Consider the following 14,246-nt stretch of genomic DNA (forward strand, 5'->3'; position numbering starts at 1 on the left):
TTTATTCACAAGACTCATCAAATGCCTTGTGAAAATTAATTTGCTGAGAAACAGTTGATTGTTTAATTAATTTCAATTCAATTATGAAAATCAAGGAACTAATTGAAATTGTTTATCTAGCAAACATGCAGTTATACACTTCTCAACCATGCTGAACAAAATGTATTCAAAGACATTCGAGAAAGCTGATGACGTTTTTTTGATGTGTTTTTGAACACATGCTCTGCATAATTCTGCAAACCCTAAATCTATATAACTGACGCATACATAAATATATCATAAACTTTCACTTGGATGCAAAAATGGCTTCCAAATCTTTGTATAATCCACTTGGTTTTGACTTGAAATCAGAAGATGAGTTCATAGAAGAGCTCCCACTCCTTTTAGTTCCCCATATTCCACTCCATCTGGTAGTACTAGTAGAAGGATCATTTGGACTTCCTTCTTTTCCAAAGCTAGCCTTTGCAAGCTCTCTCAGTTGTTTCAGCCATGGTTTATCAGTTGAACCTGAGCTTCTACCACCTAAGTTTCTGAATCTTTCATCTGAGAAAGTAATATCCCTTGTTTCTTCGTTCGCACCATGATTTTTAGGTAACCTACTTTCCAAGCTCTTGATGCATCTCTGAGGAATGAAATAAAGGAGAAACCCAATGGAAGCTATTTTTAGACCTCCCAAGAGTGACTTCTCCTCAGGGTCCAGCAGCCTTGTCTGTCTGTATAAAGCATACCATTCATTCATAATATGCGCCAAAAACCCTACCAGGAACAGAATAAGCATGAAGATTCCAAATTTAGTATCAGTTCTGAGAGAAAAATCCTTGTTCAAGAGTGCTAAGATGGTAGCAAATAGAGCAACTTCACAGGAGAGTGAGATAATCTCAACTAATTGAACTTTTTTCTTTATGAATGGCTTCTTCAGCACAACGAAGAAGAGTTGAAATGCAGAAATAGAGAGTATGGTAATTGTTGGGGTTTTGGAAGACTCATTCTCCTTATAAACACCTGCCAAAATCCCAAATGAAACTCGTCTTATAGATTCAAGAAGTACATAGTATATTCTGAGAACCCCAAAAAGCTTTTGAATGAAAGGTGCTTCTGCATCTTCTGTTTCATCCTCAGAGGCTATGATGCGGTCACCTTGACTCTGAGGATGCCCACCAGCAATCTGTGAAAGCATGTACTTGGGAGGGCCTCTTAGATCTTCAAACAGAGGGCCAAATATGGTTAAACGAACAGAGTTCGGTAGCTCTTTCCAAGTCCATTGGCCTCTTTTACCTGGACCCAGTGTTACCCGAACAAGCTCTTGATACCAGTGAAATTTCTGGCCTTCTTGATGGACTTCCTTGTACTGGAGTAGTTTACCAAGCGTGATTCCAACGGAGAGGAACAAGAACAAGGATAGAAGCACAAATGACACGAAACCTAACAGCAGAACACCAACCACCATTCCTGATGAACTTCCTACTAAAGCCAAACAAATAAGAAAAGTTGAAACTAATATTAGTGTGGATATTCTATGGTTCAATATAGACAGGTAGACCATGCTAATTATAATAGATATTTACATAGGTAGACCAAAGTGATAATAATAGATGTTATTATCTGAAGCTAGCTCAAGTGAAGTATATTTCTTTGGCATAGAATATTATATTCTCATGTCAAATAATTAGAAAATGACGAATGTCATTTACATTACCTCTTATAAGGGCGGTAGAGGCCTTACAAATGCCAGGCAGTGAAAGAAATAGAAGAAATATCTCAAATCTTGGAAAAGTGAGTGCCCCATATTCCTTCGGTTTTTCAGAATTTCTCTTCCTGAATTTCAAAATAAGCAGGAGAAAAGCATGTAGAATCACCAAACCACCAAAGATCACAACCAGCCAAAACATGCTTCTGGAGAAGTCCATCCACCTATTTTGGAAGCGCCGGGGGGGGGGGGGGGAGCAGTCAGATCATCCAGACAGTATGTTATAAAGCAAACCTTTCTCTAGCATTTGAACTTTGAATTTATGAACCACTATTTAAAAACATCTAAACATTTTGCAATTTGAAAACATCATATGCCTCTTGATTTCTTTACTGGAACACCCCTCTATTATTGGTCATAAGTGAAACAAAAGCAATGCATCGAATATCTATGTATTGATAACCAATTGGCTCAATTTTACAGTATCAAACAAGTAAAATGATAGTAAATGCATGATATATATTCAAAATTATACTGCATGAGTCATGACCTTCGTGCAATGTATGAAATATTGAAATTCAAGTAACTCACCCACTGGAATGTTGTGAATCCGAAATAAACTCAGCTTTTGGTTGCACATTCGGGTTCTGCAGATATGTGATGTTATCAATTAGACTGTCCATTTCTTCATGAATACAAATGGAAATAAAATGTAAGCTACAATAATCTGACCTCAAAATATAGCTGATACTCTGAAGAAGTGAGAGGCGATCCATATACTGGAGCAGAATTAATCAGCTTATCTATTAACTTCATGTTTGGTATCTTTGCTGGAACTTTGGATACAAAGGGATTAGAACTCCCAAAAGGACTAGAACCTACCAAGAGCAGGTGAATATTTCTTGTTTCCCATGGCACCAACAAATAGGGTATAGTCCATTGCAAATTCTTGGCAAATTCATAAAATTCAACAGGCAACTTAACTGATAACCATTTAGATAGTGCAAAAATCTGAATGTAGCAAATAATTCTCTGCATGTTTGACAAAAAATGGCTCCATCAGTGTTGTATCCTCTCCATAGACATAAATTTTTTCAGGCTTAGGACATCATAAATATATGATTAAAAAGACATTAAAAAATTTGTTTAAAAAAAAAAAAAAAAGATCCCAATGGGTTAACCATTTTAGAACTAAAAGAAATTAAGATCAAGTAAATTCAATATACCCATCGCCCTGCCCTTAGATACTCAATTCAAAAGAGACTTTCTCAAGTAACAACTTCATTTTGTCATGAACATTGAAATTTAACGCAGCACTTATCAGCCAAATAGTGTTGTTGTAGATTCTAGTATCATTCCTCCATAAAGACCAATACATAAACATGTGATTGAAGACTACTTGATGGATTAGTGGTAAATGGTGAACAAGATATCGTTCGAGTAAGTTAAATATCTCACAAAAAGACTCCTTGCTGGATCAACGGTCAAGAAAGAAGACGATCTTGAAAATGCACCATAATATTGAAGGCTAGCAGTGGAGACAGTAAGCAGCCCAGCAGCAAGAGATGTCAACCCAAAAGATGCAGTTGCGAAAGCAGAAATCACTTTAGAAATCAGAGAATGGAGTCTGCATGATTCAAAATATTTATATTTGACTGTTATTGATATTAAATAACAAAATCTTCATCAAGAAAATACAGAGGATTAATCATGGTAATCAGGTAGGAGAAAAGTAACTACAATGTCAAGAAGAAGAAGAAGAAGAAGAAGAATCTTACAGTGCCTCACTTGTAGAACATTGGATGCTAGATTTTTGTTTCCAGCAATGTCATGAGTTACATTCTCAGGAACATTGATAGATACTACGCTGTCATCCGCTTGCAGCTCAATGATGTATATGCTCCTACTTATTTCATGAAAGCTGAGCAAAGATATTTGTATGAGAAAGGACAAGTTATAAAGTCACATTGGCCTTTTCATAATTTAATATTAGTTGACAATTTGTATAAGAGTGCAATAATGTGCAGTTAGAAAATACTTGCCTTCTCAAATTCCCCCCTGTCAGTGATATGCAAGAGGAATTGAAGCCAAAAACAGGTTTTACAAACTTAATTAATATCTGGACGTTGTGTTCTTGTGTCCTCATCCTATATGTACTCAAGTTTACAGCAGGTCTAGTAGAATCTGAATTCCATCCATGACCATAGCAAGGGAGAGCAATGGAATTTCAACATTATAAGGTCCATCACATTGTATGGTTGTCCCAGAGGTGGAAGAAAAAGGAAAAACAAAGTTTAGAAATTAAAAAGAAAAGGTTTATAAATGAAGTACTTTTACATAAAATTTAATCGTGGCGTTAGAGGAGGATGTACCATAAAGGAAAGTAACTGGTGCAACTGGAGCAACTGAAATTCCCTGCCTGCTAATTATCGATGTTGAATTGAAGCTCACTGAGATTATTGTGTTCGAGGATACATTAGCAATCTGAGATGGGGATGGGCGGCCAGGAAGAAAACAGGTGTAAGGGGAATATGTACAAAGAAGCATTGAGTGTGTAACTGTAGCATATCAGTTCCATGAATAAACTAACCAAGAATCCAAATCTCCGATTTGCATGAGTTTTTCCGCTAGTTGGGAGAAGTGAACCCTGATTTATGCTGAGATGTTTTACAATTTCTGTAGAAGAATTTAGAACTGGTGCTGAGAAGTACACAAACACCTTCAGCTTATTATAGTCATTAGTTGCCAGCACTGTTCTAGTTTCACTGTTAAGTTGAAGTAGCCTTTCAGGCACACGAGTCCTCAAGTTAACGTAGTCCCATCTTCTATCTGTAGAAAATGTCCACCAGAGAAGGAAAGCAATTTCTAAATATTAGTCATCCAGAAAAGTAAGCATATCTGATAAGAAAACATTGCAAATTTACTCAGCTAGTGTTGTTCTAAATTCAAATCCTGATACTGTAATGAAATCATTTTAGATTAACAAGCAAGCGCATGCATTAAACCTGCAAGTACCCCATACAAGAATGCACATTGACATCCATTAATAACCACCGAAAGGATATATCAAGAAGTACAAAAATTATATGCCAATAAGACAGTAGAAAACGTTAATACTCACCAAAGTGCACATAAACACTTGAATTTGTAGTTCTTGTAAAGCTGTTACCAGCCATGTCAGAGCAGAAATTCCTATCCATTACAAGGATTGCACGTCCATATTGAACAGTGGATGACAAACTTATGAGAAGAGAATACTTCAGGTTGGGCTGCAAAACGGTAAAGGAAGATGGTATAACCTGGCCTGCACCATAGACCAGAAGCTGCAGAGAGATTTAACAGCAATCTGTTAAAAATTGATCCAGTATCATGTTACTCAATGCTACTTATACAAAAACCCTCATCACATTATCTTATAGTTTATACACTTCAATCCTTTGATTTCTTTTCGTGGCCCAAAAATATAGATTAAATATACAATTTAGCCAGTAGCTATAGAATGGCACGGCTTTTAGGTTGTATACACAGCCAAGGAAAGGTGTATAAATAGGGAAGCATGGCATTCTCCACATGGAGGATACACGTAGGGAGAGGGCACAGTCAACATGATTAAAGTGAATCATACCATGGACATATAACAGAATCAAAAACATAAACAGAAAATACCTACTTACATTGCAAGCATTTACAGATTTACACCCGAAACCTCCTTCACCTATACAAGGTTCACTGAAAGTTATATCAACTGAAACATTTAAAGCGCTTGTGAAAGATGTTGAGGCAGTAACATATGCTGTTGGGGGAACTGTATCTGGAAAAGAGAAAGAGAATGATTTTAGATTGGCATCGAAAGAATGAAAAAGCTGAATGAGTCTCAATTCACCCAAAGAGATAGTTGAAGTAACAGTCTCGTTTTCCTCATTTTCATGACATTATAATTTGATGTTCTTCATAAAGAGGATAAACCAAAAATTAGTTATGGCATCTGAAATAAGGGAAATTAACCGTTCCCTAGTTGGTACACGATTACATAGACAAAAGACTATGCCCTTTCCTTACAGAAGATATGGCAGGCTTCATTAATGACACATCAGCAAGAAATTAATAGAAGATGATGCTCATAGTTGAGAACTAATGAATAGCTAGCTGAAAGTAAAAAGGATAGTTTCTTAACCGACAGTCCAATTATAGCTAGCACAGCCAAGTACTTGAGGACCATTGCCGCACACCTCAAAACTATGATTTCCATCTATCAAGCTTGAGTAGATAACTCTTCTTGCTTTACAAACTGATGCGATTCCATCATCAAGCTGCATACACAACATACTTTGAATATCCAGAAAATTTTTCTGAACCCAAAATCTTGGAACAGAAACACCAAGTAGAAGCGTATGTGAAAAGTGAAGGTTGTACGTTCATGTCTTCGCGCGCGCGCGAATAAGTCTTTTGAATTTTCATAAAGGCCAATAATTATAAAAGAACTTGAATAGAAATTTGTTCATGTCAAACAAAAGCACAAACCTTGCAAGTGAGGGAACAGTTTGTGCAAGGGCTGCCACTACCGGAATCCAGAGCTTCAAAAGCAAATGTAGCTGAGTTTAAGCGCGAGAATGCGTGGGGAGTCCTTAAAAATATCACAGAGACCTCTGAAGTACCACATTTTGACGGGGAACTCAGTAGTAAAAATACCCAACAGAGCATACTGACTCGCATGATTCTAAGCATGTCCATCTTAAAGTATGTTCAAATTGAAGTTTCAAACATGAAGCCGTTAGAACTTACGAGCAAGAGAGAAACAAATTTTCTAGATATTGTGTAAATAGTGTTTGAACTTTAGGAGAACGGAGAAGGCATGGAGCTATGCAGCACTGGGGAGTGTATGAGAGAGAGAAAGAGAGAAATCTGCAGAATTAATGGAGTAATGGAAGTGCCTTAAAAAATGGTTGGAGTGAGTTTGCTGCTCATGGGAAGATGATGGTTCCGTTAAGGATAAGTGGCATGAAAGTGAGTGTGGAAAAATTGTCTTTTTCAAGGCCTTGGCGCTAGAGAAAGAGAGACGTTTGCGCATAAGTTAAGAGAGAACTCACGGGTAAATTTGCTATTGATTGTGGAGATAAGAAAAAGTACAGAAATAACTTTTACTGTTTCTGTCGCCAATAATTTGAACTTTACGCTAGGTTTTTTTTTTTTTTGGGGGGGGGAATATTACAAAATGCATAACAATAAAAATTATAAAATAAATGAAAATCTACTTGAATCTCATCAGTTTCCTTTCAGTTTTTATCTATTATTTTTCTCCTTAATTTGGTGATGGAAAATAACAAAATGGAAGACAAAAACGGAGAGAGGACACTGGAGAAATTTCATTATCACTGAAATGCAGACAATTAACAGTGCGAGAAGATCAACCTCAAAAACGTTATCTTCCATCCCAACGGCCATCTTATTCTTATACATTAGTCTCATCTCACTCAATGGCTTCAATTTGAATTTTTTTTTTTTCACCTGGGGTTTTGTAATCAATGCATAAGAAGTGTACGAGGAATTGTGGTACAACCGAAGGCTTAAGTTCTATGTGTGAAGTGGAATAGTGGCTACTGGATTGTATAAGGGGGACGAGAGATGGGTGGCACCTGTCAGGCATAGACATTGGCCACATGAATTTATCGCTGTCTGGACAATACTTACAAAGGAAACATGCAATGGCATGAGAGGATAAGATAACAAAACAAGGAAGCGGAGGAATGGTTTGGCAGGACCACCTCAAGACTTTGGGCTAATTCAGAAATCATTCTTCACCTTTCATTTCATATCAATAAGAAAGCAATCATTGAGCTACTTATGGTACTATGATTTTATGCATTTTAAGTTACAGGAAAATTTAGATCGACTTCACGTTCTTATGTGGCACTAGATAAGGGGTGGCTGTTTTTTTTTTTTTTTTTGGGTTTGAGAACGGAGTTGAATTTTCTAAGGTCCGATTGGCCATTGTGCCCGGCCCATTTAAATACCTCCCTCATTGGGTGCTATTGTCATGCTGGCCCAAAACACCAGCCCCCTTGTCCGATTACATAATTTATAATCCCTCAATGTCACATTTATCATATGTCTAATTAAAATATTTTAAATAATATAAATAAAATTCTGTATGACATTTTTTAAATTATTTTTATTTTTATAATATAATATACATTTTATTTTTTATTTTTTATCCCTACTATCATTAATATCAAAACTAATTTATATTTAATACAATTTAAATATTATATTTTTATTAAACATACCATAAATAATGTAGTACACACGATCTATTTAAAAATTTTTCTACAAGATCCCGTTTAAAGCTGTGCAAACTAGAAGAAGATTAGGTTGGATTAACAGTTAGTAAATATCTGCACCTTAAAAGTGGTTCATTAAAAAAAATCATGATATTCAAGTTCTTCATAAGTTAATGAGTCTTTGCATATTTATTTGTCACTATAAAAATATGATAAAAAATAAGGGTATTTATGAGTACCTCCATCTTAGTCACTTGTCCTAATCATGTTGAAACAGGTTTGTTTCAGTTCAAGAAAAGGGACGAGACTTTGTTGAACAAAACAAAAATATGTTTGCGATGGGATATAGGATCATTATCACGACGATGTTATATTTTTATTTTATTAATATTTGATACTTTATTTAACTTAACTTTTACTTTTTTAATTTTTATCATAAGATGCTTTTAACTATTTCATGTATTTTAAAAAAAGTTAACTTTTTTTTAATATCATAAAAAGTGAGAGATAATTTTATTTTTACCCTTAGTTCTAAATAATAATACAATTATATTAAATATCTTCACACTAATAAAAAAAATATAATTAAAAAAATTATTTAATTATTGTAAAATGTTTTATATTTAAAAAAAATTACTTTTAAAAAGTGTCGTATACATAGCACTGGATGGAGTATATAACAAGTTATTCAACATATTCAACATAATCCAATTTATGTTCCCAGCTCCAACTCTCCACCGCAGGGGATACTTAATTTCTGAAAAAAAAAAAAGACTTGAAAAATCTAATCAAAGCATAAGATGAAAACATTATTTGAAAATATTGGCGATAACAGAAAGATTCGTATACTAAACATTATATATTTAATATATTTTTATTCATTTATCAAGACAAAAAATTTTTAATATGATAATAATATTAATAAAAAGAGTTTGTAATAGAATAAATATCATATAAAAAATTCAATTAAATTAAGAAATTTTTTATATATGATTTATTTTATAATAATTTCTTATTATTGATATTATTAAAATGTTAAAATTTACAAAATAAAATAATAATAATAACATATATTAAGACGCTGAAGATGTGTAATCTTTCCCCCTATTTGAATAAAAGGAACGTTTGAATATCTTGCCATTGCAATCTTTCCTCCAATTAGAAGGGAGGGAAGTCATCAAATAAAGGAACATATCATAACGACCGCCGGTTCTTGTGGCGGGAAAAGAAATGAACCGCCGGTTCTCGGAGATTCAAGTGGGCGAAGAGGAAGAATAATAATAGACTGTGTAAATGCCCTGTTTTCACAGTCCAAGTTTCAAATTCATTATCGCTTTTACCTGTCAGAATTGTCTTGCCACGATATACCATATGCATTGCAGTCATGTTTCAGTCCTCTTCTTCTCTGCTACAGTCGAACTTCTATCAGATATTAGGCGATCGCCCCCCTGCCGACCAATTTCGCGAGGGTCTGTATCTTTCCTAAAAATTATTTTCCTCCTCTTCAAATTTTGAGATTCTTGAAAAATAGCGCGCGTCTTTTTTTTTTTTCTTCTTCTTCTTTCCCTCGCATGCACTAGTCTTTTTGTTCCGTTAATTGTTGGGGGCTTTCTTTTGGATGATATCATAACAGCAATTCAGTTCGAGAAGCATGGTGATTATCTTGCCATTGGAGATCAAGGAGGACGTGTTGTAATATTTGAAAAAGGTGGTGGAAAGATTGTGAGTATCATCTTCCTTTTACAATCTCAAACTACCACGTCTTCTTTCCGTTGTTTCGATAGCATCTGAATTTGAGTCACTTATTCTTTCCGTTTTCGATTTCTTATGCTTTAAATCATGATCAGAAACTGCAATATACTCGAAAATTTTTGGAGGACCTGGATTCCGCTCCTGCACGACGTCCTAAATCTCGGTACCTGTCAGAATTCCAGAGTCACGAGCCTGAAGTACGTTCATCTTTTCGTTCTACGCTCTGGGGGTAGTGGGGGATTTCTTGGTTTTCTCTTTGTCTAGCTGACTTCCATGTTTTCTCTGTTATTCTTGTGTAGGTTGATTGCTTCCGTAATGTGGAAGTCACAGAGAGGATTAAGAAAGTGAACTGGTGTATTGCGCAGAATGGATTGCTTCTCATTCTCTCAGCAAACAATAAAACAATTAAATTATGGATGGTACGGGTTGTTAGATTGATTTTTGAAGATTCATTTTCCCCTTAACACAAGGCTTTCTGACTTATGTAACGGATAACTCATCAAACCTGCACCGATTAACAAAGAACTTTTCGGCTTTTGCAAGAAAAGGACAAACGAAGCCGGCGCCAAGAAATCTAAATGATCTCTTCTATTAGTTACTGCCATATGATTTTCACCATAGACACAGATTGTCTCTGTAAGTTAATTCTGCATCATAAAATTGTTCTAACTGTTTTTTTTTTTCCTCCTTTATTTTCCCCTTTGTTTCTTTGGGTGTAGATTAAGGAACGTAAAGCAGAAAAAATTGAAGAAGTGGCTCCTCATCGATTTTTAACCTCGGAAAACGTTCTATTATCTCATAAGAGATTCATGAATGGGCAAGAAACCCAGTCTTCTTCTAATGGATATCATTTGGAGTGGATAGAGAACCTATATCGGGAGGATCCCCCATCTCAAGACATTGATGATGATGATTACAATTCATTGGAATAAAGCAGTTTCTCGGTTGTCATTTTGTTTTCCGCCAGAAAACAAAATTTCTTGGCATACAAGATAGCTCACCAGTTTGTTTTGAAATTAGATTGAAGGTACGGGCAACACTTTTCATGCAAAATGCCAAAAGGTTTATGCTCAAGATCTCAGTTTTAATATTAATTCCATTTCACATAATAGGTACAGTTCGCTCGTCCTTTATGTACTTCGTAATATATTCTTTCCTGTTCAAGGAGAACATGGAACTATGCTGTCCTTTCTATACCATTATTATTTTATTAATTATTTAAAAACGAGATAACCTATTTTCTGAATGAAAGTGTTTCCTGCATTTATTGAGAGAGAGAGAGAGAGAGAGATAACCTGGCTTCTTGATCCCTGTGCAGTGACGCGGAGACATTTATCTCAGCAGATGAATTTAGAATCAATTTATGGAAGCTTGAGGTCAGTGATCGGAATTTCAATATCATCGACATGACGCCGTCAAACGTGGAGGATGATGCTTTTGGTAACTTTGTCATCCTATAGGTTTCTTGCATATTAATGTAATTCATGTTTACTCGTATTGATATTACGGCAATCCAATGTATTCTAGTTTCATCTCAATATTCCAATTGAGTATATTCAAATATCTGGGGGCTTTAAGTTGCTACTTTTTTCATGTCTTGCATTCCCTAAAACTTCCCATAGTGTTTCCAATTAGTTATAAACTGACAGTCTACCCTTAGGGAGTTTCACTTTCTGGTGATAAAAGGATTGTGTCTTTTCTTCTGCAAACAAGCTATTTTGAGGAACCCATCTGCATGGTATATGAATAAAGCCGTACTAGCTTAATCAATTGCATTTGTCCTACATGTCAGCTGTATGGCCAAAAGTGCATGCGTTGTTAATTCCTGAAGGTGAATTATTTTTGCCTCTCCTTTCCCCATTAACTAACCGATTTGTTAAAATTTCATTCACGCAGAGATAATAACATCAGCTGAATTCCATCCAGTACACTGCAACCTCCTAGCAGATGGCAGCTCCAAAGGTGTGATTCGTAAATCTGACTTGTGACAAGCAGCAAGATGTGACCGTAGTGTTAGACTGTAAGTTGCAGCTCACTTTCCTCGGAGTATAGGATTGGTTTTTTTTTTCTTTTGATCAGTCATGCCTTTATTGTGATATAGTCCTCATTCAGCTTGATTATACGGATTTGTTGATCGAACACTCTTCCCCATGAAATCCCCTTTTGAGGAAATGGCTGCATGCATTTCCAATGTAAAATTTATGCGTGATGGCACTGGTGGGCAGCAGCTTACAAGTCGTGATTACATGAATGTGAAGGTCTCTCTCTACTACTACTACAGTGCCTAAAATTTTCATCCTACAATCGTATTCTAGTAACTTGAATCATAAGTATCCTCTTTGACAAATGCCATGTTTTCATATGATATTTTATGGCTCTCGGATATAATTTATCAGTTAAAAGTTGACTTTTGAAGTTTGGAATGCTAAATTAAAACTTGTAATTGCTTTAAGCCCCAAAAAGATTCAAATTGTAATGCACAACTCTAGGAACTGAACATGCATAAGTTTGCATTAGCATTACTATTGTGCCTTCCTTTTACTGTATTTGGTACTTAACAATGTGCCTTCGTTTCTTGTTCTAGCTTTGGGACATGCGCATGGATTCTCGTCCACTTGCAGCATTTAGAATTCATGAGCACCCGCGCCCTAGAGTAAGAGGCTTTTTCCGATGACTATTATAAGCATTTGCGCACTCATTGTACGTTGTAACTTGCATATATACGTGAGTTTTCCTACTGTTGATATCTCCTCTTGTTTTGTGAAGCTAGCCGAGTTATACTGTAAGGACCACATATTCGATCAATTTGACTGCTGCTTTCGTAGAGATGGACTTCGTTTTGCAACTGGTTCTTACGGGTCTGCCTTTCTGAAATAGTGCAAATTTATCTCCAAGGTTATTGTTAATAACTTGTTTGTCTGTCCTGATCTCTGTATCTGCTAAGTTCTCAGTAATCTCTTGAAAATATACTCCATCGAGAGTAGAAGTGTGGAAGACATCAAACTGGATATAATTGGAAATATTGACAGGTAAATCTCTCGTATACAAGTTTGACCCTCCAATTTTTTGTTGGTGTTGCGGTTGTTGTTTGAGATTAATACTACATGGAATTTGCAGAGTACGTATGGTAAATAATGCTAATATATGTGTGTGAGAATAATTACAGGAATTAGAGGGATATGTCCCATAAAAATAGAGATTTGATAGGATTGGATACGTCCCATAAAAATAGAGATTTGATAGGATTGGGTCATTAGGAGTAATATTTGATATTATTTCCTTTTTTTGTTTTTTTTTTCCTTTTATAGAAGGTTATGGTACGTGTATATATTCTGACCATATTACTGAATAAGATTCATTCGGTTCCTTCCTCTGGCTTGTCTTCGACCACATGGTATCAGAGCAGGCAGACGCTGAACACCATCACTCAGATGAAGACGACAGAGCCAACCGAGAGTCAAACTCGCGCATTCGACCCTCTGCGTTCATGGGTTCCGGCGCTGAGGCTGACTTGAAAATCACTCCAAATAGCGGAACTCCTCTCGGGTTGAGTTCTGCCGAGGGGGCGTCCCTTGTCCTGATTTCCGAAAAGTTCAATGGAACCAATTATCGTGAGTGGGCCCAGAGTGTTCGACTGGCTGTTGGAGGCCGCGGGAAGCTGGGTCTTATCTCAGGTACATCCAAACCACCAGACGCGTCAGAATCGGCTGCCTTGGTGAAGTGGGAGACCGACAATTCCCTGGTGGCTTCTTGGTTGGTTAACTCTATGACCCCTCAAATCAGACAGTCCTTTATGTTTCTCTCGACAGCACGGGATATCTGGGACGCAGTCAAGGAGTCTTACTCGGATGGGGAAGATGGTGCTCGAATCTATGATCTCAAAACTCGAAGTTGGCAGATCAAACAAGGTGAGCGTGATCTTACGAAATTCTGGTTGGAGTTAGTTTCAGTGTGGCAAGAGATTGATCTCAACATAGAAACCGAGTGGTCTTGTCCGAGTGATGCAGCACGGTATAAGAGGCTTATTGAAGATGAGCGAGTATTCCAATTTTTGGCTGGTCTTCATCAATCATTAATGATGTTCGTAGTCGCATACTGGCTCGCTCTCCTTTACCATCTACTCGGGATGTATTTGCTGAGGTTCGTCGTGAGGCGTCTCGACGCAAGGTGATGTTACCTGGAATTTCATCAACCCTTCCTTCATCTGAGGTGTCTGCTTTAATGAGCCGACAATTGGATCAAGGCCAAAAGGAATCAAGAGGAAAGGTTGTTTGTGAGCATTGCAAAAAGACAGGCCATTCAAAAGATAGATGTTGGGACCTCCATGGAAAACCACCTGATTGGAAACCACGTAAAGGTAAATCTCGTGGCTATCAAACTACTTCTGATTCTACTTCAGACAAATCTAGTTCTGCTCCAGACAAATCGGGTACCTTGCCTATCATCGACAAGGATCAGTTAAATAAGCTTCTAGAGATGTTCCATAGTTTACAATCTAACCAGTCGCCTCCATCTCATAATGCTTCCGT

At 36.4% G+C, this 14,246-nt stretch overlaps 2 protein-coding genes and 1 long non-coding RNA gene across 3 annotated transcripts; 2 read left to right on the forward strand and 1 right to left on the reverse strand.

Moving 5' to 3' along the window:
- Window positions 1–99: 99 nt before the first annotated feature.
- Window positions 100–6,682, reverse strand: LOC129320105 (uncharacterized). Its single transcript, XM_054965293.1, has 13 exons — window positions 6,209–6,682; window positions 5,862–5,997; window positions 5,362–5,498; window positions 4,809–5,010; window positions 4,278–4,516; window positions 4,060–4,171; window positions 3,730–3,871; window positions 3,457–3,608; window positions 3,146–3,306; window positions 2,420–2,719; window positions 2,279–2,334; window positions 1,697–1,911; window positions 100–1,464 (listed from the first exon to the last, which is right to left on the reverse strand). The coding sequence occupies exons 1-13, from the start codon at window positions 6,416–6,418 to the stop codon at window positions 287–289; spliced, it is 3,240 nt and encodes a 1,079-aa protein (XP_054821268.1). The 5' UTR covers window positions 6,419–6,682; the 3' UTR covers window positions 100–286.
- A 2,618-nt stretch (window positions 6,683–9,300) lies between these two features.
- Window positions 9,301–10,649, forward strand: LOC129319739 (serine/threonine protein phosphatase 2A 55 kDa regulatory subunit B beta isoform-like). Its single transcript, XM_054964814.1, has 5 exons — window positions 9,301–9,434; window positions 9,599–9,687; window positions 9,813–9,914; window positions 10,017–10,136; window positions 10,437–10,649. The coding sequence occupies exons 1-5, from the start codon at window positions 9,350–9,352 to the stop codon at window positions 10,647–10,649; spliced, it is 609 nt and encodes a 202-aa protein (XP_054820789.1). The 5' UTR covers window positions 9,301–9,349.
- A 384-nt stretch (window positions 10,650–11,033) lies between these two features.
- Window positions 11,034–12,704, forward strand: LOC129321037 (uncharacterized). Its single transcript, XR_008595884.1, has 5 exons — window positions 11,034–11,157; window positions 11,614–11,737; window positions 11,819–11,975; window positions 12,302–12,370; window positions 12,484–12,704. It is a non-coding gene; the product is annotated as an uncharacterized LOC129321037 (long non-coding RNA).
- Window positions 12,705–14,246: the final 1,542 nt, after the last annotated feature.

Source organism: Prosopis cineraria, unplaced genomic scaffold (genome assembly GCF_029017545.1).
Source record: "Prosopis cineraria cultivar Desert tree isolate PC_DT_omini unplaced genomic scaffold, ASM2901754v1 PC9, whole genome shotgun sequence".
Taxonomy (NCBI): domain Eukaryota; kingdom Viridiplantae; phylum Streptophyta; class Magnoliopsida; order Fabales; family Fabaceae; genus Prosopis; species Prosopis cineraria.